This window comes from Jatropha curcas, chromosome 6, assembly GCF_041381405.1.
Source record: "Jatropha curcas cultivar XTBG-Jc1 chromosome 6, XTBG_Jcur_1.0, whole genome shotgun sequence".
NCBI classification, from domain to species: Eukaryota; Viridiplantae; Streptophyta; class Magnoliopsida; order Malpighiales; family Euphorbiaceae; genus Jatropha; species Jatropha curcas.
Genome location: NC_143156.1, coordinates 27,407,890 through 27,434,740, shown reverse-complemented (window position 1 = coordinate 27,434,740; position 26,851 = coordinate 27,407,890). Strand labels below are relative to the sequence as shown.

Below are 26,851 nucleotides of genomic sequence, written 5' to 3'. Positions count from 1 at the left end.
ATTTTCTTTTTCTTTAAATTTTTTTTCCTTTCCAAAGCTTGCACCTTGAAACAGGAGAATTGCTCGGGTCACCATATAAATGTATTCCGGAAACTTCAATTGAAGGAGTACATAGCGATTCTACCAACGGTCTCAGTATCACAATCAAAGCCCCAAAGCTGCTCATTGGTGCAGCAGTATGAATTCCAAGGAATGTTTGGATTATAAAGCAGTTAATTGAGCTATAAATTTCAAATTATTTACCTGTTTCTCAATGAGAAGAAAAATTTTATAATGAAGGTACAAGGAGGTTAAAAAGGGGTGTGGATATAGGGAAGGAAAAGTTTATTCCAAAAGGGATTTCTAAGCTTCTGCAACAACTTGAGCTCGAGGTTTTTTTTCCTTGTTTTTCACAGACTTCTTACTTGTTGCTTCACCATCTTCTGTTTCTGTTTTGTTCTCAATCCTTGCAAAGACTGGTTTAGGTTGAGCCATGACCTGACCACCCTTCAGCCCTCCCCACTTGGTCTCACTCTACAATGGAAAATCCGATAAGTTAATGCAACAGTGCAAACAGCATTTTGGGTGCATATGTAGAGGGCAAGAAGAGAAGAAGGGGGGGCAGGGGGCGAGGTGTAAGAGAGAGTGAGAGAGAGAGAGAGAGAGAGAGAGAGAGAGAGACAAACCCATGTTATACTGTTGAAATGGTCCTGTGAGTAGCCAAGCTGTGCATAAATTCTCCAGGATAAACTTGGCGCAACAGGGGATAAAGCAATCGCTATAATTCTCATTGCTTCCAATATAATCACCAGATCCTGCTTAGCATCAACCAAAATGAAAACAGCACTTCAATAACATCTCAAACTAGGTCAGTTCAAAGCCATGCTCAACAACCACGCTTATCATGCTGATAAATCATGTTTTACCTATTATATTGATTCTTAGCATATGAAGTTAGAAAGTTGACTGATTTAAGATTAAAATGTTTTTTATTTCCATAAAAATTAACTGATCAATTTCTTGACAATGAGACCAAATTTTATTGAACACATTTTTTGAGACTGCACATATAAAAACCTTTGCAGCAGCTTCAGAAGCAGCACCCCCTTTCTTAAAAAGAGACCATGGAGTGCGTTCATCCATGTAGCCATTTCCAGCATTACCAATCTCAAGAACAGCCTCACAAGCCAATGACAAAGAGAGATTTTCATAATGAATCCGAGCCTTTTCAACCTATAAGAAAAGCATAATATGCATTAGGATGATGTGAAGCTGCAGATGGATAAAGCTTCTAGGAAACCTTACGTCATATGAATAGCAAATAGTAATGGAATTAGCTGATTGGCTTTAGAAAATTTACCATAGAGCTTAATGAACTAATGGTGGCACCAGAGTTTATCTCATGAGTATGAAAGCAAACATATAAATAAAAGTTCTAATGTAAAAACCAAAGTGAAAACAAAGCCATCCAACTATTGGCAATTTGAAAGAGTTGGACATTTAATTGGTAGATTTTTCACTAGAACCATCAGTTTTCAACGCATTTGTCAATGACGCTAGTATCGAAAAAATTCAGCCTTACCAACTTTTCAACATTGTCCTTGAATGCATTTCCTTCAGCTGCAATAGCTGCATCAACCACCAAAGTTGATTGACAATTCTTTTTAAGAAGTCCAAGAGTGCGGTTAAGAAGGTTTCCTGCATAAAATGAGTAAAGGATATATTAACTTCTTGATACATGATTTAAATTGCATTTTTATCTTTCAGCATCGTATTATATTTTTTTGAAATGTTTCAGCATCATATCAGATAATCATAAAAATCCAACTTAAATACCAATAGTATTGGCAAGGTGTGCATTGACAATGTTAACAAAACGCTCTTCTGAGTAGTCCCCATCACTGCCAAACTCCACCTCTCTGAGGAAAAAGTACCTGACTGCATCAGGCCCAAATTTCTCAATCAACTCATTTGGTTCAAGTGTATTCCCCAATGACTTTCCCATCTTCAGGCCATCCTATCATTTTTCAAAATAAAAAGCATTGCTGCATGAAATAAAATTGGGTGTAAGAGAGAAAAACAAAATCAAAGGCGTGCTCACTCATACAATACCGTCACTGAACCCAACATCATGATTTTATGTTCCACACAAATACATTTGAATTCTACTGCAAACCCGAATTCCAGAGAAACAGTAGCAAATCTACTCAAATAATGTTGGTAGGAACAAGCTAAATTTTATATACTAGAATAAAATTAAGTCCCCACTTATATCAATTTAATGGTAGGCTACAAAATTTAATTTAACCAGATATTTCCAATTTCATGTAAATCACATAGTGCAGGGAGATTTTTTATGGTTATAAGATAAAATGATAATAATGACTTTAAATTTAAATGTCAATAATGAAACATAAAGCATCCATGATGATTTGAAAAGGGTTGAAAAAGGAACAACTATATACTCAACTATGCACTCAAATGGAAACAACAATCCGTGAATGAAGGACAAAAAGAAGACAGAGAATGATGTTAACTAGTCTAGCACATGTTTGCATGAAGAGATTTTTTCTAAAGAACTAGCAACTTATTAGCTGCCAAACATAAATTCCAAGTACCTTAATTTGTTCTAGCGTCCCCTAGGAAGATCTAACAAACAAAACAAGTCATAGATCTAACAAGTACCTTTGTCAAGAATCCATGTCCAAACACCATCTTAGGAAGACCTAGACCAGCAGACATTAGCATAGCTGGCCAATAAACTGCATGGAAACGTAAAATATCCTGCAGAATTACAACAGGATCATATGAGAGACATTAAAAGCTGAATTCTGTTCAGAAATGTTTTTAGCAAAAAAGGAATCAAGTTCATAAAAATCGAAAAAATGGTAAAACCTTCCCAATCAAATGTAGTGAAGCAGGCCAACCAGAAGAAACAGCACTTTGTAAATTAGGTTGTTTGTTGTCCTCCGATAGAGCTGATATGTAGCTGCTCAACCAAAGCAAAAGGTCAGTCAAGTACTAACTGAGGTAGAAAGGTTGGTAATCTTTACTTTCTTCCATTTTCCCAGTAGTGAGTAAGTGGTCAATAAGATGTAAACAACTGCACTGACCAAGGGGTGACAAGCTTAGAAAGTAATACAATTGCAAACTGCAGAAGAAAGAATCATACCCTAGTAATGCATCGAACCAAACATATATGGTCTGCTTATTGTCATTAGGAACTGGAATGCCCCAATCCACTGATGCTCGGGAAATTGAAAAATCTTTCAAGCCACTTCTAATCCAGCTTTGCACCTGAAGTATTGATAGTAGAAGAGAGAAGCTGAATATAACTAGCATGGAAGGGGGAAAAGCCTTTTTTAGCGGAAAAGCCTTTTTTAGCAGAAAAATGACGCTGTATGTTCAAACAGAATAAAAGAAATTAAAAAGACAAAGAAAAAAGACTGTCAGGCTCTAAAGAAATAATTAGATTCGTGATGCTTCCATCACTAACATGCACCAGTGGAAAACAACAAAAGTACTAGGTATTCCGATGCAATATACTAAGCACATAATGCAACTTCTTTAATGCCAGTCACTGGTAAGTTTAAACAAACCAACAGATTGATAATCTTCAATCCTACATTCTCATTCCCTAAAATTAATAACCAATTAAATTTAAAATCACCATTTGATACATAAAAGAATAGGGCATTTTAGAATTCCTATAATCACAATTCAGAGCACAGTTAAAAGGACAGAACAAATGTATCCCTTGCCACATACAAGACACAATAACTGAGTTAATCTTGAAAAATAAGCTCTTGATTATATGGAACTAAGACGCTCCGTTGAAATTCCAACCAGCTTCACCAAGCCATAGCACGAAATCTAAAATTAGGATGACAGAACTTTGACTCAAGCCTCGTTGTTTCATTGCCCTTCATTCCATATTCAATAAAATGCAGAATTTATCAAATACGCAGTAAATACAACCTAATACGTACTAAACTAGCAATAACCCTAGTCAGAACATGATTATGTTGAACAGAACAAACAAACAGATTCTACAATCACGTTTAGAAAATAACATTGGATGCATGAGAAAGCTGAGCTTTTGCTGATCAGAAGAAAGGAGAATTGTCATTTCCTAACCTCATTCAAACGGAATGAAGGCTGCACAAAATTTGGACACTCTGTCAATGTTTCTTCTAATAGCTTTTGGTACTTTGACAAGGCAAAGAAATAATTATCCTCTTTCCGCTGAATGCATGGCTTTAGGTGCACGGGACAACACTTGTTATCAAGCAGATCCTTCTCATCCTATAGAATATAGAAAGCTAATGTCATTTCTCCACAAACAAATGCTAATGTTAATCTTGGCAAACAATATTTACATTTAAAAAAATGAAAGAAAAATTAGACTAGCACATGTATTATATATAATATAAAGAAGTGTCATCCCATTATGTCAACAATGCCTTTTTTTTTTTCTTTTGAAATTTGAAAAGAATGCAAAGGATGAAACTTTGGAAACTGTTTCTGATCAGCAAAATGCCTTGAGCATTATAACATGAACTAGATGGAAAAGTAAGGCACACCTTATACTCCTCACAGTTGACACAGTATAGTCCCTCATAGTCAGCGCGATAAATATCCCCATTGGCAAGAACTCTAGAATAAAATTCCTTGACAATTGCTTCATGCTTGGGATCAGTTGTCCGAATAAATTTGTCATAAGCAATTTCTAACTGCCCTCCAGAAAACACAAAATAAGAAAATCCATCAGAACATTCATAACAATCGAACTAGTAAGCTGAAAGGATAAGTAGTCAAGTAGAAAAATAAAAAGTTCACATCTTTCCAAAGTGTCTTGTAAGCTTGTGATATGACATCACAGTGCTCACTTGGGCTAGCGCCACAGGCAGCTGCAGCAGTAGCAATCTTCTCTCCATGCTCATCAGTGCCAGTAACAAATATAACTTTCTTCCCTAAAAGTCTCTGGCAATTGATATAAACATAAAAATAAATAAATAAATAACAGCCCCTTGTACACAACAAAACAACGAACAGAAACTACTCAACAATTTCTACACTCCATTAGAACACAAAACTTTACAAACAAAACCCACAAAGAAATATTAATTATCCAAATTCCAGTGACTAAAACAAGATAATTATGCAGACAAATCAAGTCTCAAAAAGAGCTAATCTTTGAAACCAAAAAAATCTGGTTCACACTTCTTGATCAAGAATAATCTTACCAAAACGATAACGTGTATATTAACTCATGCTTACCAACCAATTAAGCTGAAAATTTGTGTATTTTTTTTTTTTTAAAAAAAAAAAAAAAAAAAAAAAAAACAAAGCTCAAAATTGTGTAACAAAAACAAGTTAACCTGAAATCGAGCTATGGCATCAGCAGCGATGGTGGTATAGGCACTACCCATATGAGGAGGGGCATTCACGTAATAAAGCGGAGTTGTGAGGACAAATGTTTCAGCTGTCCCTGCTTCGTCGTTTTTACGATTGTCATTGCTAATACTATAAGTGCAAAACGCAGCCTTTCTTGATTTAGAAGAAGAAAGGAAGAGATTTGGAGGGAAACTAATACGAGTCTGGACATGGGTATTTGTTCTTGACCTTCTAGTAATAGAATATAAAGGGGTTAAGAGCGACTGGTTTATTCTCGCTGCCATTTTTTTATCTTTCAACTCTCTGCTACTATCAGCTTATGGCTGCTCTTTAAAACGCGGACGAGGCAGAGGCTTATCGATACAGAAGAAGCAAGAAAACATAATTAAGATAAACACTATGTTGCGGCCCAAACTGGAAAGCCCAATTTAAAGAATCTCCGTAATATTATAAGCTATGGACACGGGCCTGAACCCGTGGTCCCGGTCCTCCATGGCTCTTGAACGGGACCGGGCCAGGCAGTGTTCGTTTCAGACTATTTTTTTTTTGGAAAATTTAATGGGAATTCAAGAATAAAAAAAAATGTCATTAAATTTACGATTGGAAGAAAAAGAATATTTAATAAAATTTGAAAAATGCGGAAAAATGTCATTAACTTTACTTTATAAATAATTAAAATAAACCACAAAATCTTTGTTATTCCTAAACCTTGCAATTTGAATTGCTAGCTAAATTCTTAAAAAATTTGAAAAAACAAAATTTTCATTAATTTTGCAAATAATTATTTATATAATTGATTAATGTTTTTTTTTAGAAAAATGATCGATTTTAAAGGACAGATTGAATTGATTGTGTAATACGAAAAATGATTAGTTGTCTTATGGTAATATCACTAATGTAGCCTAATGACTTTAAATTAGTAGTTTACATTTTGTGGTCTTTTAATTAATTTATTGCAAAATCAGTAAATAAAAAAACATAACGAAATTTTTGATACCTTTCTTATCTCTAAATTAATTTTAAACTAAAAATTCAATGAAAAATAGTTTAATTCTTAAAAATTTTATAATCTAATAATTATTATTGTAGGAATATATATTAATTTCTAATGAGAAAATATTAAAAAAATTACAAATTGATCAATAATTTTGGGTGAACTATATTTTAATTCGTGGAGTGGAGTTGATTATTTTAGAGTATAATGATATCTTGAATTTTGTCTTTATGCAAATTTTTTTTTTTTCTGAAATATAATCATGGGATATGCAATGATATACAATGATAGTACCTTATTAGTTTCAAACAATGTTATTAAACTTGATCCATACATTGATTTGGCTAAATAATTGGATGGGTGAGTCATTTATTTAATTGGTAGTCAATGAAAATATATAATTAAAATAATTAAAATATCAAAAATCAATTTGGATCAATTAAGTCTCTATGAATTAACCTGTTCAATCACATATCAGTCGATTCAATTTAGTTTAAAAGTAAAATCAGTCCAATTTTAGAGTCAATTCACCAATTTTCGAAGTTAAACCTTGAGTAAAGTATAATAACTATGGTCTCAAACTCTCACATCTCATCTACTACATCATTAAGTAGAAGTTGCAGCGATATAGCTGAATGTGTATTTGTACATATTAAATTAAAAAAATGGTTCTTCAATGCATAAAAAATAAATGAATTTCAGCGCAAGAAAAAATTGAGCAGAAATAAAAGAGAAAGTATAAAAAAAATAAATAATAAAAAAATTAATGAATAGGAAAAAAAAATAAAAAGCTAAGTCATGTTTGTATATCTAACTTATGGACTAAACAGACAATAATATTAAAAATAAATTAAAATTTTTAATTTAATAAATAAATTAAAGCGATTCATGATTGATGGGAGATGACAGCGTGCCCCTAAACTATTCAATTCCACCATAGATTTCGTCCAATCATCCACGTTACTCCATTCGATATTATATTTCTAGTCATGTGATTTGACTTTCTCAAGACATGAAACTCGTGAATTGATGTTTTTTTGAACAAAACATCCCTTTTGCTATGGTTTTTTCAGCAGCATCCTTTGATTTATATTAAAAAGAAAAATTTTGTTTCAACTCAATGTCGGGTTGTTTCATCTCAAGAAAGAATTACCATCTTTTATTCAAAAAAGTAAACATATTTTATTTAAATAATGTATTTAATGGACAGTAAAATGCTAATTTTTTATCTTTTTGAACGGAACGGTTCCCACAATAAATTTAAGTAAAAATTAAAAATATAATAATAATAATTTATGATAATTACTATATAGTTCCTAAGTTTTTACAAAAACATTAGGAAAAATTTCGATTTTCAAAATGACATTACTTAGTTCTTACATTATAATTTTGTTACACTATAATAAGGTCTAATAATTAATTTCTCTATTAAGTAATTATGAAATATTATAAACACTCTTAAGAATAATTGTTGTATAAAAACTGAATAGTGTAAAGTTATAAAAATTGAGATTTTTACTACAGCATTTCATCATATTATAAGGACTACAGTAATTGTCTTTTAAAGTTACCTTTGACATTGCATAATCACGGAAAAATTAATCGTTGAACTTTACAGTGTAATGAAATTATAATGGAATGACCAAATAATATAATTTTAAAAATTAAAATATTTATGGTGTATTTGAGTAAAAATTAGTGTTTAAATAATAATTACTCCTAATTTCTTAAAAATAAAAAGATAGAAAAATATTAATTAAGATATAATTTAACAAGAAATTGCGTGTTATTTTATCTTATACTCTGTTAAAAAAAAAAAAACTTTTATATTAGACTTTGTGCCCTGTGGGTTATAGCCCATAGGTCTATACCCTATACTTTATTGACTTAAAATTAGGATGATCACGGACTTCACTTGTTATAGTTTCAACTCAGTCATATCTCTAAACGGAAGAGCAACTCGACTCAAAGGAAAGGCGCGGAAGAGCAACTCTACTCAAAGGATTCCGATCTCCTTTGAGTCGAGTCGATCTTTCGGAGAGGAGCGGAAGAGCAACTCGACTTAAAGGATTGGATTATACAAAATCCATATTTGATTCGCGAAGATTTTCATATGCCCATATTTATGTCCACTCCGTCGGATTTAGATCGGAGTGGATGTCGGAATGGATCTGGTCGGATAAGATATTATCTGATTTTTATTATGTTTAAAAGAAAAACAAAACAGAACAATAATTTAATAAATTTCATATTATTTATTGTGCTTAAAACACAAAAATTCCGAACAATAATTGAAAATATTGTATGTTTTGACAGCTATAAGAGACTTTAACAATTGTTAAGCGTAAAAAAAAATCATGCTTGTGGTCGTATTGTTCAACTCATATGCTTTTGTTTGAAGTGGATATTGGCTTTTGTTTAAAGTAGACATTGAAAAAAATACGAAGACGGTGAAAGAATTGAAGATAATAATTTAAAATATAAAAAAAAGAAAGTAAGAGAAGAATAAAGACAACTACACATCTAAAATTATAATAAGTAATTTTAGAAATATGAAAAAAAAGTAAAATTATCTTTCACAGATCGAATTCGGATTAAAGTATTCCATATCTGGACATATTTACGTGGATTTTATTTTGAAAATTCATATGTGATCTATCACTAAATGAATCGAATTTTATTCGCTCTATCCGAATCGGATCGAACCAAATATTCAATGGATCGGTCCTTTGATCATCCCTGCTTAAAACCCCAAAAGACAAATCCGCGATCACTGTAAAGCCATTTCCAGTTCCACTACGGACCAAAATCACGTGTCCCCACATAAACTCGTCGCGGACTCAGACTCAAACACAATGTGGGCCCCTTTCTTCCAACCGACAGGAACGGAAGCGGCCTCAAATTTTCATTAAGCAAAATGGCTAATCTCACCGCTCTTAGCATGTAAAACACCCACGCCAACCTCACCCTCACCCTCGCCATCTTCTCCTTTTCCACCTCAACTCTTTTACTTTCCATCAATACCCATACGCAACTGGTCCGACCTACGCTTTTATCAGGGACAATTCCGTACTTCTATTCCTTTTCTCTCTCCGCTGTCACCCAACCAATGGGTATTCCGACCAGCGACGATGTGGTTTTAATCCAACATGCTAAAACCTCCGCCGACCCCTCTGTCGTCACCGTCAATTGCCCCGACAAGGCCGGCCTCGGCTGCGATCTCTGCCGTATAATTCTCGAGTTTGGCCTTTCCATCACTCGTGCTGGTATTATATCCATTCTCCACACTCACACACGCACACACGTATATACCGGAAAAAGGTTGTATCTTTTCACTGCATTTTTTAGATATATGGTCTTGTTAATTGTTATGAATCTATGTTCTTTCTGGGTATTTTCTATTTTCAAGATTCATGATATTCTTTTTGTTTTTTAAGTTATCGATATAGAAATGGAAAATAAATTTATATTCTTGTTTTGGAAAACTTTTGTTTTCTTTATTTTTTTTCCCTGTCCCGTTGAATGTCAATTAGTAGATAGTTGAGTTGAAAATGGTTATTGTATGGCAGATTTTTCAACAGATGGAAGATGGTGTTACATAGTATTTTGGGTGGTTCCAGACTCGACCTCTTCATCACATAAGCTCGATTGGGATAGCTTGAAAAACCGGCTCTCTTTTGCTTCCCCTCCCTGTTTGATTCCATTCTATTTTGATCAGAAATCTAATGGTCCGTCGTTGCCTCCCCTCTATTTGTTGAAATTTTGTTTTGTTGACCGGAAAGGATTACTACACGGTAACTAACACTAGCTTGTGTGTTTATCTGCTCTCTAATTTAATTTTTAAGGAATGCTGTTTATTTTTTTTTTTTGTGGCTCCATGTAGATGTTACTAAAGTACTTACTGAGCTTCAATTTACAATTCAAAGAGTAAAAGTGATGACAACACCTGATGGGAAGGTTGTAGACCTGTTCTTCATCACAGATGGCATGTAAGTTTTGTATTCGATTCCTAAGAATTTACTCGAGTTTAATTTTTATGAGTAGTAACTGCTAATTGCATTACTATTGCTGGTTTTTTTTTTTTTTTTTTTTTTTTTTTTTTTAATTCTAATTATTCTTGCTATCTGTTGATAGAATGGTAGGTGTTGTTTTATTTGTTGTCCCAGTACTGTCTTTTGCATTGAGATCTATTCAGAATTCTTCTTATTTTCATTTCTGGTCTGGTTATTTTTTCTTTTATTGTTCCTCGAGATATTTCCTATGGGTGATTTTGACCCTCCCCCCCCCCCCCCCCCCAAAAAAAAAAAAAAAAAAAAAAAGCTGCAAAAGGTAGGTAAACCTCGAGATATTTTAGTCTGTTCAATGAAAATTTATGTATTATATTGTTCAACAAATTAACTCATTAGTATCATTTTTCGTTGTTTTACCAATAAAGATGATCACGTTTTCCCCCATATCTTTCTCTATATGCTCATAAATGGGATAAATGCATAGCCTGACTAACAACATCAGAAATGATCATGTTTTGCCAATCTTTTAGTTACCAGATGGGACACCTGTGAAAGGGGAAAAAGGTTTAAAACACACAATACTGCTATTGAATATAGGTGTACAGTAAGATCTATAGGTGCTCCTTTTTCTTTTTTCAGTACTTATATCTTGAAACCAAAGAATGCCTGAGGGGTTCCCCACGTTTGCACTTCATGTAGCTTTGCAATTTTTTGCTACATAGCTTTGTTGCAATTTTCTGATTGCACGCTTGGAGAGGCGTTGACAAAATTTGGAAGTAGAAATCAACAGATTTCAGGTGTTTATTTGCACTGATAATCATCATGTTCAATGGAAAATGCTTTTCCGAATGAATGGCCGAGTTTACTTTTTCTTTTCTTGTTTGTTAAATTATTGAGCATGAGGAAAATTTCTGTTGGTTGTTGGCTGACTCTCTCTTGTCTAAACTTCTAGCAGATATCTTCTAGTTATAATATTTATTCAGAAGGGATTTTTTGCTCAATTTCCTCTTTGTTTTTCTATTTTTTAAATCTTACTTTCCTAGTCGAACCTGATTTGAATGTAAAATTTACTCCGCACCTGCTATTCCTTGGTCTTCTAAACTGAGTCTTGAGGCATCTTGATTTTCTGAAGATTTAAATTTCCTGACAATGTTTCTCGTATCTCGTACTGGGATCAGAATTGTGGGTCACCTTTATCGTCAGCATCTGACATTGGTTAATATCATATCAGGGAACTTTTACTCACTGAAAAAAGGCGAGTTGACACTTGTAGACATCTGTTTGCTGTTTTCAAAGAGTATTGTATCAGTTGTGAACTTCAATTGGCAGGGCCTGAATATGAAAGTCTCCAGAATTTCTCTTCCCTCCCATTGACAATTGCAGAGGAATTGTTTAGCTCCTGTACCCAAGCAATTTTAATGGATACATCATCATCGAAGAAGGCCAGTGTTACAGTAGATAATCATTTGAGCCCAGCTCACACATTGCTACAAATACAATGCATTGATCAGAAAGGCCTATTTTATGACATATTGAGAACGTCAAAGGACTGCGATATCCAGGTACTTCGCACATGGTTTTTCATAACAAATTATATTCTTGATGTTTATCATGCAGCATCTTGAAGTGGATTTATATGTATTGAGTGTCACTCGCTCTCTGACCTCTGACGAGGTCCTTGCATCCATTGAGAGTTGAATTAGTTTGTCCATTATCCATTTTTCGTCCCACCCTTTAAGGTCTCTTTCTAGTCAGCATTTAGTAATTTTCATTTGCCTAAAAGCATGATGTGCAGACTTTTCTCTTTACCCTTATCAATTTATCTACATGTTTCTAGAAAGGGGGCCACTTCCATATATCCATTCTTAGGCCCCTGTCTAGTGGCCTGTCAGTCGATAATTTCAATTATTATTTCACCAATACATGGTTCTTCTTCTTGTTGTTTTTCTCATATAGATAGCTTATGGTAGATTCTCTTCAAGTGTGAAAGGGCACCGTAATGTCGATCTATTTATTCAGCAATCTGATGGGAAGAAGATAATAGATCCTAAGCTTCAGCTTACATTGTGCTCTCGTTTAAAAGCAGAGATGCTCCATCCATTTCGAGTAATTGTTGTCAACCAAGGCCCAGATACTGAACTCTTGGTTGCTAACCCTGTCGAATTATGTGGGAAGGGAAGACCTCGTGTTTTCTATGATGTTACTTTGGCTCTAAAAACATTAGGAATCTGCATTTTCTCGGTAAGGATATCAATTCTATTTTCACATTTTTTTCCATATACCATTGGCAACTTTCATAAATAAGCTCATTCTCATTGCTGTTGATGTGTAGGCTAAAATTGGAAGACACTCAACTGAGGATCGACAATGGGAAGTCTACAGATTTCTTTTAGATGAAAATTGTGAAGTTCCAATTGCCAGTGCTAAATCCAGAAAACAAATAGTGGACAGAGTTAGAAAGACACTGATGGGCTGGTAACATGATCTGCATTTTAAACATGCTGGTGAGAACAGTTTTTTGGTCCCAAAATTACACTCGAGTTCCCACATATCTGCACAGCAAGAAGAATCTCATTTGCTGATGTTCGATCAAAGCCATTAGTATGATCTTTGCCATATTGCTGGGCTTGTTCTTCTGTGCTATATGGTGCCATGAATTATTGGCTTCATCTTTTCCACCATGGTCACAGAATCATCCATCCAGAGCGTTCCTGTGACGATTCGCTGTTGTAAATATTGAAGTTTTTGTTCTTCTTGTTGTATTATTAATTTTACTTCAAGTTTTGGTTCATTTTCTTTGATGGAGTAGTTATGTAGAAAACCATTGGTTTGATCCAGTGATATGAAGTGTTATGCTCTTTTTTTTTTTTTTTTTTTTTGAAAAGATTAAAATCTCATTATTTAAGAGAAAAAATCCAACATAAAATGGGGAGTACTATCCCAAATAACATGGCGAGCATGACGATAGGCAGCTCTAGCTAGAGTATGAGCTCCTATATTAGCTTGCCTACGAACCCAACGGACCTCAAAATCAGGGTGAAGTCCTAGTAAATAGAGACAATCCGAAATTACAAGACCAAAAAAAGAGAAATCTGGAGCACTAGAGTTGAGAGCAAAAATAACAAGTTGCGAGTCCACATAAAAACATCCTGGATTGTGGAAGAAGTGCACAGCAAAAAGTAGGCCTTGACGAAGAGCAATCGCCTCAACTATGGCCGAGTCCGGTGTACCTTCATAGTAACCTGAAATAGCTTTCAAAAAAATACCTTCATCATCTTCAAATGTAATACCATATCCAGACATTTTTGATGCAGCAAAAATGGCGCCATCTGTATGTCCATGCCAATTTTTTGCGTGAGTAGGATTTTGCAAATTGATGACTAGACTTGGACTTTGGAGAGTGGTGGGGACTTGTGCTAGTGTTGGTGTAGACAAAGTTGATGCAGAGGGAAGGTGAATCATTACTGTACTATTTGACCCTTTGAACTTTAGATTGCCACTAGGATTGGGCTGGTGTATCAAACCCACTTGAGTATGCCTCTGAGCTGTAGTGAATTCTTGCATAGAGTGCATGGCTCGCGTGTAGACTTGAATGGGAGTTGAGTGAACATTTTCCCAAAGCCGTTTGTTTCTCATGTGCCAAATACCCCATAGAATATTAGCAAATTTAGCAATTTTAGGAGTTTCATTATTTTGTATTACCTGCAGAAAAAAATCTTTAAAAACAATATTAGTGTTGGGCACAAGAAAGCCTCCTAAATTCCAGACTCTTTTAGCAAAGTGGCAATTGATCACAGCATGATCAATACTTTCTACCTCACCACATAAAGGACATCCTTCAGTAACATTAACCCCCCTATTCTTAAGTCTCTCTCTTGTTGGTAAGACCCCTCTAAGAACTCTCCAAATTAAGTCTTTAATCTTAGGTTGCATTTCAATATCCCACACTGTCTTCCACCATGACCCAAATTCACCAACCCTCATCCCAAAAATCTCGCAAGTCACTTTGTAACCTGACTTGACAGTATATACCCCTTTCCTATCAAAATGCCACACTCGCACATCCTCTCTATCTCTAATGCTAAGGGGTATATTAAGGATTTGATGACTCTCTTCCACACTAAATAAACTAATGATTTTTCCAACATCCCATTTTCTCTCCCCACTCACAAATAAATCTTTAACTCTCAAACCCTCATCTATAAATCCTTGCCAACCCACTACCCTAAATGGAGCCTCTTTTGGTAACCATGGATCATGAACCACCCTAATTTTATCCCCATTGCCAACTCTCCACCGTACACCATGTTTCAACACCGTGCTAGCTGACCATATACCTTTCCACACAAAGCTAGGATTCTTACCCAAAGGTGCTTCCAAAAAATCCTTTCTTCTAAAATATTTTGCCTTGAAAACTTTATGGAAAAGGGTGTTCTCACAGGTTAGCAAACGCCACCCTTGCTTGGCAAGCATAGCAATGTTAAAACATCTAATATTTTTGAAACCCATACCTCCTTTATCTTTTCTGCCACACATTCTTTCCCAACTCAACCAGTGAATTCCTTTTCCTACTTCCTGCTTTCCTCGCCACCAAAATCGATTCATCATCTTATGGATTTCATTACAAAATGTCAAGGGCAATTCAAAAACACTCATACAGTAGGATGGAATAGCTTGAAGCACTGATTTGATAAGCACTTCTTTACCAGCTTTGGAAAGAAAATGATTCGACCAGCTGTTCATCTTTTTCCACATTCTGTCCTTTAGAAAGCTGAAAATCTGTCGCTTGTTACGTCCAATAACTGAAGGTAAACCAAGGTACATACTATCCTCCCTTGATGTTGTGACCCCCAGTAACTGTTCAATCTGCCTTCTCGTAGTCACATCTGTATTAGGGCTAAAAACCAAACCAGATTTTTGGAAATTGATAGCTTGTCCCGATGCTTTCTCATACTTCTGCAGAATTTCTTTTACTTTTGTTGCTTCACTCGTAGTAGCTTTAAAAAAGAAGAGTGAATCATCTGCAAAAAGCAAATGAGAAATGCGAGGGCAACTTCTACCTGCCTTACCCCCATGAATCCAGCCTTTTCTCTCAGCTTCATCAAATAAAGTAGTGAGTCCTTCCGCACATAACAGAAAGAGATAGGGTGAAATCGGGTCGCCCTGTCGTAACCCTCTACTAGCCAAAATTGGGCCCACAATCTCTCCATTAACAATAATAGAGTAATTAATTCCACAAACACACATTTTCATCCACTCGAGCCATTTTTCTGAGAAACCCAATTTAAGCATAACAGCCCACAAGAAGTTCCAATCAACCCGGTCATAAGCCTTACTAATGTCTATTTTCATAGCACAAGATCCCACCCCACAACACTTCTGTCTTTTAAGGTTGTGCATCATTTCAAAGGACACTAGAATATTATCAGTAATAGCTCTACCCGGTATGAATGCAGATTGATGTTCAGAAATGACTTTTGGCAACACAATTTTCAAACGATTAGCTAAAACTTTAGACACTATTTTGTAAAGAACATTACACAATGCTATGGGTCTAAAGTCTTTAGCCTCTTTAGGGTCAACAATTTTAGGGATTAACACAATAAGAGTATCTGGCAATGAATTAGGAAAAATACCTGCTTGTAGCCAATCATTGCAAGCCTTCACAATATCAGTGCCAATAATGTCCCAGAATTTTTGGTAAAATGCAGGATTAAGTCCGTCAGGGCCAGGTGCCTTATCCGGGTGCATGTGAAAAATAGCCAACCTAACCTCCTCCTCCGAAACAATCCCTGTGAGCCAATCATTGTCATCCTCGCTCACTTTCCTAGAAAGTAAAGAAGTGAGGTACGAAACTTCGTCTGGATGTTGACTTGCACTTGAAAAGATGTCACCAAAATAGTTCTGTATTGATCTTTTAATGCAAGAGAGATTAGTTGACCAATTACCATTCTCATCATGTAATCCTACTATTGTATTTTTCCTGCGTCTTGCTTTGGTTTTTGCGTGGAAGAATCTGCTGTTTCTATCTCCTTGGGTCAGCCAAAATTGCTTAGCAATTTGCTTCTTTCTAACTTCCTCCTCGGCTAGGAGAGCTGATAACTTGTCCTTCAAGGCTTGGTTACAATTTTCAGGATCCACCTCCCTATCCATTTCTAATTTTCGAGTAATACTCTTTTTTTGCTGCCAAAACTCTTTATTTCTGCTCCTTCCCCAAACCCGTAAGACATCAATGCACTGATCTCGCTTCTTCAAAATGCACATTTCACTATCGTCACCCCAAGCCGAGGCGACCACTTCTCGAATACCCGAATCACAGAGCCAAGCGTTATCAAATTTAAATGCTTTAGAGTTTGCCGTAGTAGCTGCTGATGTATGAACAATGATTGGGTCGTGATCAGATGTTGGTGAGATAAGTGTATTAACTTTTGCATCCCTAAAATGGTCGGACCAATTCTTATCTGCCATGGCTCGGTCAAGTTTCTCTCTCGGTAAACTTTTCCGAACCGTTTCATGGCCCATGTAAACCTGTATCCAGCTGATGGGAGATCAGTCAAGCCACAATCATCAATTGCCTCTCGGAAGCCATCAATAAGAGCTTGTGGGTAAGAACAACCCTCCCACTTTTCAGAGTGTGTGGCCAAATCGTTAAAATCTCCTAATATAAGCCAAGGTTTGTTGCAACGACCCCTCAAAGCTCTAAGAAGATTCCAGGCAGCACGTCTTCTGCTTCTATCAGCTACCCCATAATATCCTGTTAATCTCCATGAATAATCTCCTTCTTTAATCCATGCATCAATACAATGTTGCGAGAAACCTTGAACATCAAGTAAGGTTTCGTTATTCCAGAAAAGACCCAAACCCCCGCTCCTACCGTTGCAATCAACCCCAAAACAATTATCATAACCCATACTCCTACACACCTCCTCAAGTCTTTGTTTATGAACTAAAGTTTCAATTAAAAAAACCACTGCGGGCTTATTACTCAAAGTAAAATCTTTGAGTGCTTGAACTGTTCGGGGATTGCCCAGACCCCTACAGTTCCAACTTAGGAGTCTCATTGTGCACGGCCATCCCGCTTAATGGGATTGCCTGTAGTTTTGTGTGGACCGTTGTTATCCACAATTCTGCTTCCTGTTGAATCCTTTGTCAGAGAAACTTCAGGAGCTGGGTTTTTGCTAGTACTTCTTGGTCTTTTTTTTGGGTCATCTTGTGTCTCAAAACCTGTATCCTCTTCTTGGCCCAACTGGGCCTCATGGGCCATATTATAGTTTTCCAAGTCCATTCTGGAAGTTGACTCAGATGAACTACCATCATCACAATTCAAACCTACTCCATAAAAAGAAAAGCGAAAATCTCGCGCTTTATTTGTGTTCTTATTTTCTCCAGCAGTTACCTTCGAATCCGCTGCACCTCCGAAATTGGCGTTATGCCCATACTCGCGTAACCATGGACTACCCTGCTGTTTCCGCCGCCGTCTCGTCAGAGCCCGTAAGCTTTCATCCCATCTAAAAACAATTTCTTCCTGTTTAAGATGTAGTCGCAGATCACAAAAGGCTTCAGAGTGACCAAGTCGTCCACAGAGGAAGCAAAACGTACTCAGTTTTTCATACTGGAATTTGACATAGAACACCATACCAGACTTGTCATTCAGCCTCTTCTTTCTCTTTAATGGTTGACGTATGTCTAGTCGAACTCTCATCCTCATAAAGTCATCTGCATCAGAACTACTTGCTTCCCCGTCATATTCCAAGAAAGACCCAACAAAATCTCCTAACATTTTTGCTATCCCCTCATTCATATAACCATTGGGTAAATCTGCCACTAAAACCCAGAAATCAACATGTAAAAGTGGAATATGCATAGGTATCTCTCCTGTAGCAATTGGTTTCCAAACCAAAAGGTGTCGATTAAAGCTCCAAGGGGATCCACACATGACCCTAGCAAAATCCACTTGATTAAAGAAACGAAACAGGAACCGTTTTCCACCGAGATCTGATATATCTATGCCTCCCAATGGATGCCAAACATCTGCCAATGTGTTCCTCATAGCTTGAAAATTAATGATATTATAAGTGAGAAACATACCCACAAAGCAAAATTCATACGGGGTAGTTTCGATCCCAGGTGGAGTGTCGATCTCGAGACAATCATCTTCATCATCTGAGATAGACAAATGATTAAAGTGTTGTTCCATAACAAAAGCTAATTAAAGACAAAAGAATAGGGACAGATCTATATTTTAATCATGAGGTAAGGAAGGGGACGAGAAGAGAGGTACAAATGGTTAAATTTTTGTTTCATAATAAGAGCTAAGTAAAAAGCAAAAGTAAAGAGACAGATCTAGGTTGTAATGATGAGATAAGGAAGGGGAAGAGAAGGAAAGAACTGTCAAGAGACAGAGAAAGGCGTGCACAAGGCAGAGAAAAAAATACTTTGTTTTAGACAAAAGTTTTTGAAGTGTTATGCTCTTAAATCAAGATTTTTGAACTGTAAGCTCCTCGGATGTTTATTACCTTAAACTCATGCATAATTTGGACTACAACTTTGTACGATCCTAGAGCTAAGCCATTATGTTTTGTTTTTGAGGTAATCTTGAGGCAGGGTTGTAAGATTAAAGCCCTGCAACATGTATAAACACAAGTGAGTGAAACCTGTAATGAAAGTGAACGCAAATTACTCTATTCTGTTTTCTTCTTCTCCCTCTTATTTTCTTCCCCTGAAAATGTAGAGGGGAAGAGAAGAGAGAAGATTATTACACTCTCACCTGATTATGTGTGTGAAAGTATTGTAATGAAAATGCACCTAGATCTCTAATCAATGTTTGAGACCATAGGCAATATATACAATATAAAATTTTTTTCAAGTTTGAAACATTTTTATAATTTAAATATTTTTATTTATTCTAAATGTTAAAAAGATTAATTTTCTACCAAGAGTGTTGGGATGACACTTTTTTTTTCCCCTTAATAAAGGATGAGGGACCTGGCGTGAACAAAATTTAATGATACATGTGTTTAATACGAAAAAAATTAACTTTTCATATAAATAATTATATCAATGACAAAAAATAGATCTCCTAAAATATTTTTTTCTTAATTTAGCTTTAGGAGATACATGTGTTTTAATACTGAAAAAAAATTAATTTTTCATATAAATAATATATCAATGACAAATAATAGATCTTGTAAAATATTTTTTTTCTTAATTTAGCTTTAGGAACTAGCCAGTGGCACTCACCCTCTAAATTTAAAATTTTCCTAAAGTTTACGTTATAATATATAAAAATTTTTACATTTTACTTATAACATATTGATTTTTTTTTTTTTTAATTTCAACCCTCTACGTTTTGATTTTTTTTTTTTCGTCCCCTAAAAATTTTTCCCAATTCCATTACTGCCTATGTTGGACAAAACCAAACCGTTTCATATATGGATCATAAACGTTATTTTGAAATATGATTTTATCAGAGTCTATTAATTAAAAGATGAGTTTTCCATATTACAATTAAATGTACAAATAAATAAAATCTTCTAAAAAATAAATTTTATACAAATAAACAAAGCTTTCAAAAGAGATTAAATGAAAACAATTAATTGGCACGACAAAGGATTTATATATATACTAGTACATGTAGCGAAGTCATTTATTCCCCGAAAAATATAAAACGTAACAAAAAAAATTCATCATCAAAAATACAATTTACGAAAGGAAGGAGCAACCTTTCTTTGTTTCTCTGTGACTGATACGCTTGCTAGTGACTGAACAAAGATGATGTTGAGACAATTCATGAAGAATCAAACTCCATTTTCTAACTGTCTTCACTTCTTCTATAATCCTCATGTAAGTTATTGCAGTTTCCCAAACTTCCATTCGTTCAATTCTTAATTTACTTTTTTTTAATTTCTATGTTATTATTTGCAGAGAGAGCTCCATAGTAGAAATAAGAAGGCGATGGAGTTAATAGCGAAGGGATGGAGCGCTTTGCAAGAAGTTGATCGAGTCATCGATTACTGCGAACTCAATGATCACCGTCTTATTCCTCTTCTTAGGGTAATGACGGTAGCTTAATTGGAATTTACGAGGTTCACTTGAATATAGGGTTAGAATGAAACATGAGTGGAAATTTTTTTAATTGTGTTTCCAGGTTTATATTACTCATATCATTTTAGGAGGTTGAAATTCACATGAGCTTTAATGATGTAATTGATTGAGGCGCTTGAAACTGGAAATAGCTGATTGATTATGTTTTCTAGTTGTAAGATTGTCTGCCCTACTATTATATAAAACTAGATTCAAAATTGATATGTTTTTGGTTTGCTTGACACCATTTATTTATTTTTCTTATTATTAGAGGATTTCGTTTTATATGAAACATGTGTTCTAGTTCAGGTTCATATCTACTTTTTTTTGGCATGTAAATGTCACAATATTTTTTTTCTACATGTCGAAGGGATGGAAAAGAAAGAATATCTTTTATATATCCACCCAGTTTGTCAACTTTTTTGGAAATGATATGTATTTTTGTATTAAAAGTGGAGAAGAATCTTAAACTCATTAATTGTCAGTATCTTTGCTTTTGATAATATTTAATGTTTACTCATTGTGTTTGTTTGATATTAGACTGCAAAAGAGAATTTTGAATTGGCTTTGGAGGCTGACAACTCGAATACCCATGCCAGGTATTGGTTGTCCAAATTGCATTTGAAATATCATGTTCCTGGGGCATGTAAAGCTGTGTAAGATAACTTTCTTCTTCTCTTTTTATCCTCATGCTTTTGTGATTATGGTATGAGATGTAGCATAGTCATTCAATAATTTCCCCAAATGTTCTGAGATTTAGTGAAGCAATTAGATGATTGGCTGTTTCCCCTATCCCAATAAGAGTGTAGGAATTCAGGCTAGTTGAGTTCCAGATTGGATACCCTGTCTGCTGTTGGTTCTTTCAACAGGCATTATATATAGCTCTCGGTTGCGAATTATGAATATGGATGCCTTTCAATTTCAAAAAGTCAATATAAACCATACTTGGCTAGATACTTATTATTTCTGAAATCCATTTTGATAGTCAATTTTGACAATAACGGATATCAAGTAACACTATGTTCTTATAATTCTTAAAATTTGTTTAGTTTTATCTAATGTATTCATTTCATATAGTTCACTTTTTGACTTCTTAGTTATGTTTCTATTTTCTGTTGCATTGATGTTGTTTTATCTTTCCTTGCCATGACTTAGAGGAGCTGCTTTGTTGGTGGAAGCAGCAGATATGGGTGATCCAGATGCACAATATGAATTAGGTTGCCGGCTGAGAGTTGAGGTTGGTTAAATTAGTGTCTGTCAAGTGATTTGTCTGTGAAACTGTGATGATACTTCTTTATTAGATCAGCTCCTTTGGCAATAAAACCATAAGATAAGATAAAAAAAAGATTACTTTGTGAGTGATGTTTGCATTACATGAATGCAGTAGACAACAACCTTCTAGTAAACATTTACAACTGTACTTACAAAATTTTAAGCAATGGCAGGAATTATATACCAACATAAATGTAGTGGTACTTGTTAACTACTTAATTTTATGCAATGGCAGGAATTATATACCAACACAAATGTAGTGGTACTGGTTAACTACTTGTGAACTTAGTTTTTAATGTAGTTTTTAAGAGCTTGGGTTTTTAAACGTCTTTTTCTCCTTCATCCGATTTTTTATTGTTAGGATACATTTTAAATTCATGCTGATGAGTTACAAAGCTCAATGTCTTAGATACTTCATGCTTGTAAATGGTATAGATGTGATGGTAGATGGCCAATTATTATATGGTGGTTCTGTTAGTTCTGAATGTCATTTAACATTACTTGGTGATCTTCTTGTCCTGTTATTTGGTAGAATGATTATGTCCAATCAGATCAACAAGCTTTTTATTATTTGGAGAAGGCTGTTGACCAGGTGTGTTTCCAAAAGCCATTATACTCAGCAGTCGATGCTTGCTTTATGTCTCATTGCCTCATTCAAGCTATTGCTATGTTCTAGTTGCATCCAGGTGCTCTTTACCTTCTCGGTGCTGTATATTTGACAGGGGATTGCGTGAAGAAAGATGTTGCTTCGGCTTTATGGTGTTTTCATAGGGCATCGGAGAAGGTAATCGAAAGTATTCTGTATACTAAATAAATCGTTTTCTAAATCAACTTGTATTAGTCCTTAAGCTGAGCACTCCAAGCATCTAAATGTGATAATTATTGAAATTCTCAATTGTTCAAAGTCAAAATAGTTGAACTCTAAAACAGGAGCATTACTAAGTAGTAACTTCCTTTGAATGCATTCAAATGCCAAGTCAATTTCAGAAAGTTGTAGTGTGCACTTGCTCATAAAGAACACAAGTCTATTGTACGTGGCTGATATTTTTGCAGACTGCCTGTGATTAAAAATGTTATTTTCAATCTTTGCGAAACAAAATGGCAATCCCGAATTCTAACATAGTTTCAAATTCGTTTTTAGTGCATCAACTTCATACAGAACTCTCTTCATATTAGCATTTTGTGCAGGGGCATGCCGGTGCAGCTATAGCATATGGATCTCTCCTTCTTAGAGGTTAGCTTATCCCACCTTTGTTACCTGTTCTCTTAGAATTCCTTAATTGTTTTTCACACTTTTACTCTTTCACTGATTTATGTGTGTTATACAAGCATAAGATTATTCATTAGATTGACATCTTACTGGGTATAACTATGCACCAAATTATGGACTTGTATGTTAGGAAAACCTTCTTCCCAATTGGCTTGATGCATTTGATTTTTCCTTTGTGAAGGCTGACTGCTTATGATGGTGACGAAAGCAATCATCCTCCTATGAACAAACCCTGAACTTTATCTAGGCTGGGGAGAAAACTTAGATTCGCAGTTTAATGTTCATCTAAAATTAAGAAAAATACCAAGTTTTCTGCCTGCATTCGTACTGCGTCTTTGCTGTTTGGTTGAATAGATGCATGATTGTGTAATTGATAAGGGGTCAACTGTCCATGGGAGTTATTTTGAGTGAACCGCGTGCGCGCGCGCGCGTGTTTTGACGGGATTATAAGCTCCGGATGTTTATGAGCTATTACTTGAAAAGGCCAATAATGGCCTGTTGCAAGAAGGAAAAGAAAACCCCTATATTACAAAGTTGAATCTGCTGTTGGCAGGCAGTGAAAAGGTGATATAATATTTTCTTTTTGTTGGGGAGAGTGGGTGGGGGTGTTAAATAGCATTGCTCAAAAACTAGAGGATCATCTACGGTTTTACTATGCTCTAGAAGTGCTTAATTCTGATTTGGGTATCAACGGTGTATGTCTCAGGTGCTCAAGTCCCAGAATCACTCAAGAAATTCAATTTGAAGAGGGTTTCTTCCACCAAAAAAGCAAAACCTCCTGAAAGTGCTGTGTTGAACAAAGTAGAAATAGCAAAAGAACAGTTTCAAATTGCAGCAAAAGCAGGATGTGATCTTGGATTGAAATGGTTGCAAAGAATTTAGGAGGAAGAAAAACGCCTACTTACAGAGAGCAGCTCTAAAGATCCTTCTCAAAGCTAAATTGATATGCTTATCAAGCAACATATCTAATCCGAGAGCAGATCTAGAGATCCTTCTCAAAGTTAAATCGGTATGCTTATCAAGTAACATATCTAATCTTCAACTCAACCGAGATAGAAATTCAGGAAAATTTTCATTTTTCTACTAGCGATTTTAGTTCTTGATTTTTGAGATCATCTTGGAGTCTGTAATGTGAGAAGGGACCGTTTACAACAAACTAAGGATTTTTTTTTTTTTGGAAAAAAAAAAACATTTTAGTTGCATATCATTTCCAAGTTGGTAGTTGGCTATATAAAAAGCCTCTCGTACAGATCTATGCTTGCTGCAAATATGATATACAGTTTGACTTGGTTATGAAGATGACATGTAACCATACACATTTCGTATGATATAATAAGTTTGTACTTCCCATTTATTACAAAAAAAAAAAAAAAAAAAAAAAAAAGGAAAAAAAAGAAAACCCTTTTCTTCGATGCTTACAGTTTTGACACGGTCTTGATCTTCTCATGATTCAGAACTTCATCGAAAAGCACCATCCTATTTTTCCCATAAACGGCACCGTTCCATCCTCTTTTCACCAATTCCTCTCCCAATCTAACGGCAGCATCAACTGTCGCCTCCGCGCTATCATGCGCCGAGTGCACAATCCCTCTTTCCACTGCCATCTCCGCCGTTAATTTCTTAGCCATCATAATAACTTCTTGCCTAACTTTAGCATCTCCAATTTTGCACTTCAATAGTCTCACGAACCAGTTTGGTATTACAAGTCCAATATCCATCTCGCTCATGTATAGAAACCCTCTGTCCTTCCTCATCACCACATAGTCATGGCTCAAAGCTAATATCATCCCGGCGGCTGATGCGTGGCCGTTTACGGCTGCTATTGTCGGCATTGGAAGAGAGATTAACTCCGATACGAGTAATTCTAGCGTTGATGGACCCGATTGTGGTTTTGATAGATTAGATTTTGCATAGGCAAGTTCAAGGCCATTGGAGAAGAATTTGCCGTGGGCGGTGGTGATGAGAGCGAAGCAAGGGGAGGTGGACGATTCTGTACGGAGTCTATGAAGAGCTGACCTGATGGAATCGATGAGGGTTGGGGTTAGCCGGTGCTCGTCGGAGCCGGTCAAAGTGAGGAAGTAGATATTGCCTCTCTTCTCTAGCGTGCACATCTCTTTTTCTTGTTTTTTTAATGTTTTTCTGTCTCAATGATAGATTAGACAGACAAAAATCCTAAAACAATTACTTTGGTTCTCATCTCTCCGTCGATCTTTATTTTATAGACGAGATTTAGAAAGAAAAGTAAAAGCAACTCATCTTTGATTTGAATGCAATAAATAATTAATAAAAGAGTTCGTTTTGAATTGGTTTATGAAATATAAGAAATTAAGAGAGAGTAGGGAGGAATTGATTATTTGTAATAGGATGTTAGTTACATAATCTAAGGGGTATGAACTAGGATACAAAATAAATATGATCAAAAGATGTAACTTTACCCGTTAAATGATATATCTCTTTATTTTAAAAGATATAATCTTATATTATATACTTTTACAACAACTTTGTATAAAATAAATTCAAATTCAATTTGAAATTTCAATGGTCAGAAAGAAGTTGGATATTGTTTCAGCTTTTTAGGCGGCTCCATTCCAGTATGAATGACAAGGTTGGCTTTGAATTTCAATGGCACAACAGAGGAATATAGATAATTCAATATTTACCTGATCCACAAGAGTTGGTGGTTCATTTATTTTATGCATTGGTTTGATCACCCAACAAGAGATAAAACCTTCAGATACCCATTAAAAAAGACTCCGGCCAATGTAAGTTGCAGAATTTGCTCGAGGAAGACTACGCTTTATTTTTTATTTTTTTATTTAATTAAAAGGAGGAGGAGAAGAAGAGATGTGCACGTTAGAAAAGCGAGGCAACATCTATATCCTCACCCTGATTGGCCCAGGCGAGCACAGACTAAACCCCACACTGTTCGACTCCATTCAATCAGCTCTCCGGCGGCTGCGTGCGGAGCCAGCCTCCCCTTCTTCCGCTCTCATCACCACCGCCCAAGGCAAATTCTTCTGCAATGGTTACGATCTCGCCTGGGCCCGATCCGCTCCGTCAACAGCCATTACTCAGTCCCGTTACCAGCTCATGTCATCAAAACTCCGGTCTCTAATCTCCGACTTGATCTCTCTTCCCATGCCTACAATCGCCGCCGTCACTGGACACGCGTCAGCCGGAGGCTTTATATTTGCTTTAGGTCATGATTATATGTTGATGAGAAAGGATAGAGGTTTCCTTTACATGAGTGAGCTTGATATTGGATTGGTTATTCCCGCTTGGTTCAATGCAATTCTGAAGTCCAAAATCGGAGATACGAATGTGAGGAGAGAGTTGGTGTTGACGGCGGCGAGGTTGACAGCAGAAATGGCGGTGGAGAGAAGAATCATCCAGTCGGCACACGATAGCTCGGAGGCGACCATCGAGGCAGCGGGAAGGTTGGGAGAGGAGCTGGTGAATAGGAAATGGGATGGACACGTGTATGCAAAGAATAGGCTAGCAGTTTGGGGCCGTGAGGTGTTGGATAAGATTGGATTTGATGAAATTGTTGAGGGACAAAATGGAGATAGTAATGATAAATCAAAGCTGTAATATTGATTTTATTTTTCCTACTGATTCTTCTTTGATCTCGTCTTTATCGTTGAACTACTATTAATAATAAATTAATATTAATTTTAAAAAAACATTTATACTTGATGATCATAGGGTGTATGTATATATACATATGAATGTGATGATCATCTTATTACAATACATTTGATGTATTTTTATTTATTCTAACAAAAAAAAGGTATATAAAAACGCATATAATATAAAAAACGAATAAAATTTCACAAATGAATTAGA

General features: G+C 35.5%; 4 protein-coding genes and 1 non-coding gene across 5 annotated transcripts; 3 read left to right on the top strand and 2 right to left on the bottom strand.

Moving 5' to 3' along the window:
• Window positions 1-201: 201 nt before the first annotated feature.
• Window positions 202-5,726, bottom strand: OVA1 (methionyl-tRNA synthetase / methionine-tRNA ligase / MetRS (cpMetRS)). The gene is made up of 12 exons (XM_012234117.4): window positions 5,361-5,726; window positions 4,819-4,962; window positions 4,563-4,712; window positions 4,117-4,284; window positions 3,152-3,276; window positions 2,875-2,968; window positions 2,665-2,763; window positions 1,816-1,996; window positions 1,562-1,677; window positions 1,057-1,212; window positions 666-794; window positions 202-513 (listed from the first exon to the last, which is right to left on the bottom strand). The coding sequence occupies exons 1-12, from the start codon at window positions 5,658-5,660 to the stop codon at window positions 343-345; spliced, it is 1,833 nt and encodes a 610-aa protein (XP_012089507.1). The 5' UTR covers window positions 5,661-5,726; the 3' UTR covers window positions 202-342.
• Window positions 5,727-9,276: 3,550 nt separating this feature from the next.
• Window positions 9,277-13,248, top strand: ACR9 (ACT domain-containing protein). The gene is made up of 6 exons (XM_012234124.4): window positions 9,277-9,636; window positions 9,940-10,164; window positions 10,254-10,359; window positions 11,612-11,942; window positions 12,337-12,621; window positions 12,713-13,248. Exons 1-6 carry the CDS (start codon window positions 9,480-9,482, stop codon window positions 12,857-12,859), a joined length of 1,251 nt encoding a protein of 416 aa, XP_012089514.1. The 5' UTR covers window positions 9,277-9,479; the 3' UTR covers window positions 12,860-13,248.
• Window positions 13,249-20,029: 6,781 nt separating this feature from the next.
• LOC105647918 (binding protein) lies at window positions 20,030-24,212 on the top strand. Its single transcript, XM_012234138.4, has 8 exons — window positions 20,030-20,223; window positions 20,305-20,433; window positions 21,004-21,119; window positions 21,619-21,700; window positions 22,268-22,327; window positions 22,412-22,519; window positions 22,924-22,969; window positions 23,712-24,212. Exons 1-8 carry the CDS (start codon window positions 20,152-20,154, stop codon window positions 23,885-23,887), a joined length of 789 nt encoding a protein of 262 aa, XP_012089528.1. The 5' UTR covers window positions 20,030-20,151; the 3' UTR covers window positions 23,888-24,212.
• Window positions 24,213-24,291: 79 nt separating this feature from the next.
• LOC105647909 (hypothetical protein) lies at window positions 24,292-25,116 on the bottom strand. Its single transcript, XR_016321305.1, has one exon. It is a non-coding gene; the product is annotated as a hypothetical protein (transcript).
• A 733-nt stretch (window positions 25,117-25,849) lies between these two features.
• LOC105647930 (enoyl-CoA delta isomerase 1, peroxisomal) lies at window positions 25,850-26,688 on the top strand. The gene has a single exon (XM_012234152.4). It carries the CDS (start codon window positions 25,850-25,852, stop codon window positions 26,594-26,596), a length of 747 nt encoding a protein of 248 aa, XP_012089542.3. The 3' UTR covers window positions 26,597-26,688.
• The last annotated feature ends 163 nt before the right edge of the window (window positions 26,689-26,851 follow it).

Bases quoted from the DNA above. Each gene is read 5' to 3' on its own strand.
- OVA1 (XM_012234117.4), bottom strand. From the start codon at position 5,660: ATGGCAGCGAGAATAAACCAGTCGCTCTTAACCCCTTTATATTCTATT. The intron at 4,713-4,818 runs GTGAACTTTTTA...TCTGGAGGGCAG, and splicing joins ACAAGACACTTTGGAAAGAT to TTAGAAATTGCTTATGACAA. The intron at 2,969-3,151 runs GTATGATTCTTT...TTGGTTGAGCAG, and splicing joins TGGTTCGATGCATTACTAGG to CTACATATCAGCTCTATCGG.
- ACR9 (XM_012234124.4), top strand. From the start codon at position 9,480: ATGGGTATTCCGACCAGCGACGATGTGGTTTTAATCCAACATGCTAAA. The intron at 10,360-11,611 runs GTAAGTTTTGTA...ATATCATATCAG, and splicing joins TTCTTCATCACAGATGGCAT to GGAACTTTTACTCACTGAAA. The intron at 12,622-12,712 runs GTAAGGATATCA...GTTGATGTGTAG, and splicing joins TAGGAATCTGCATTTTCTCG to GCTAAAATTGGAAGACACTC.
- LOC105647918 (XM_012234138.4), top strand. From the start codon at position 20,152: ATGATGTTGAGACAATTCATGAAGAATCAAACTCCATTTTCTAACTGT. The intron at 20,224-20,304 runs GTAAGTTATTGC...TATTATTTGCAG, and splicing joins ACTTCTTCTATAATCCTCAT to AGAGAGCTCCATAGTAGAAA. The intron at 22,520-22,923 runs GTAATCGAAAGT...CATTTTGTGCAG, and splicing joins TTCATAGGGCATCGGAGAAG to GGGCATGCCGGTGCAGCTAT.
- LOC105647930 (XM_012234152.4), top strand. From the start codon at position 25,850: ATGTGCACGTTAGAAAAGCGAGGCAACATCTATATCCTCACCCTGATT.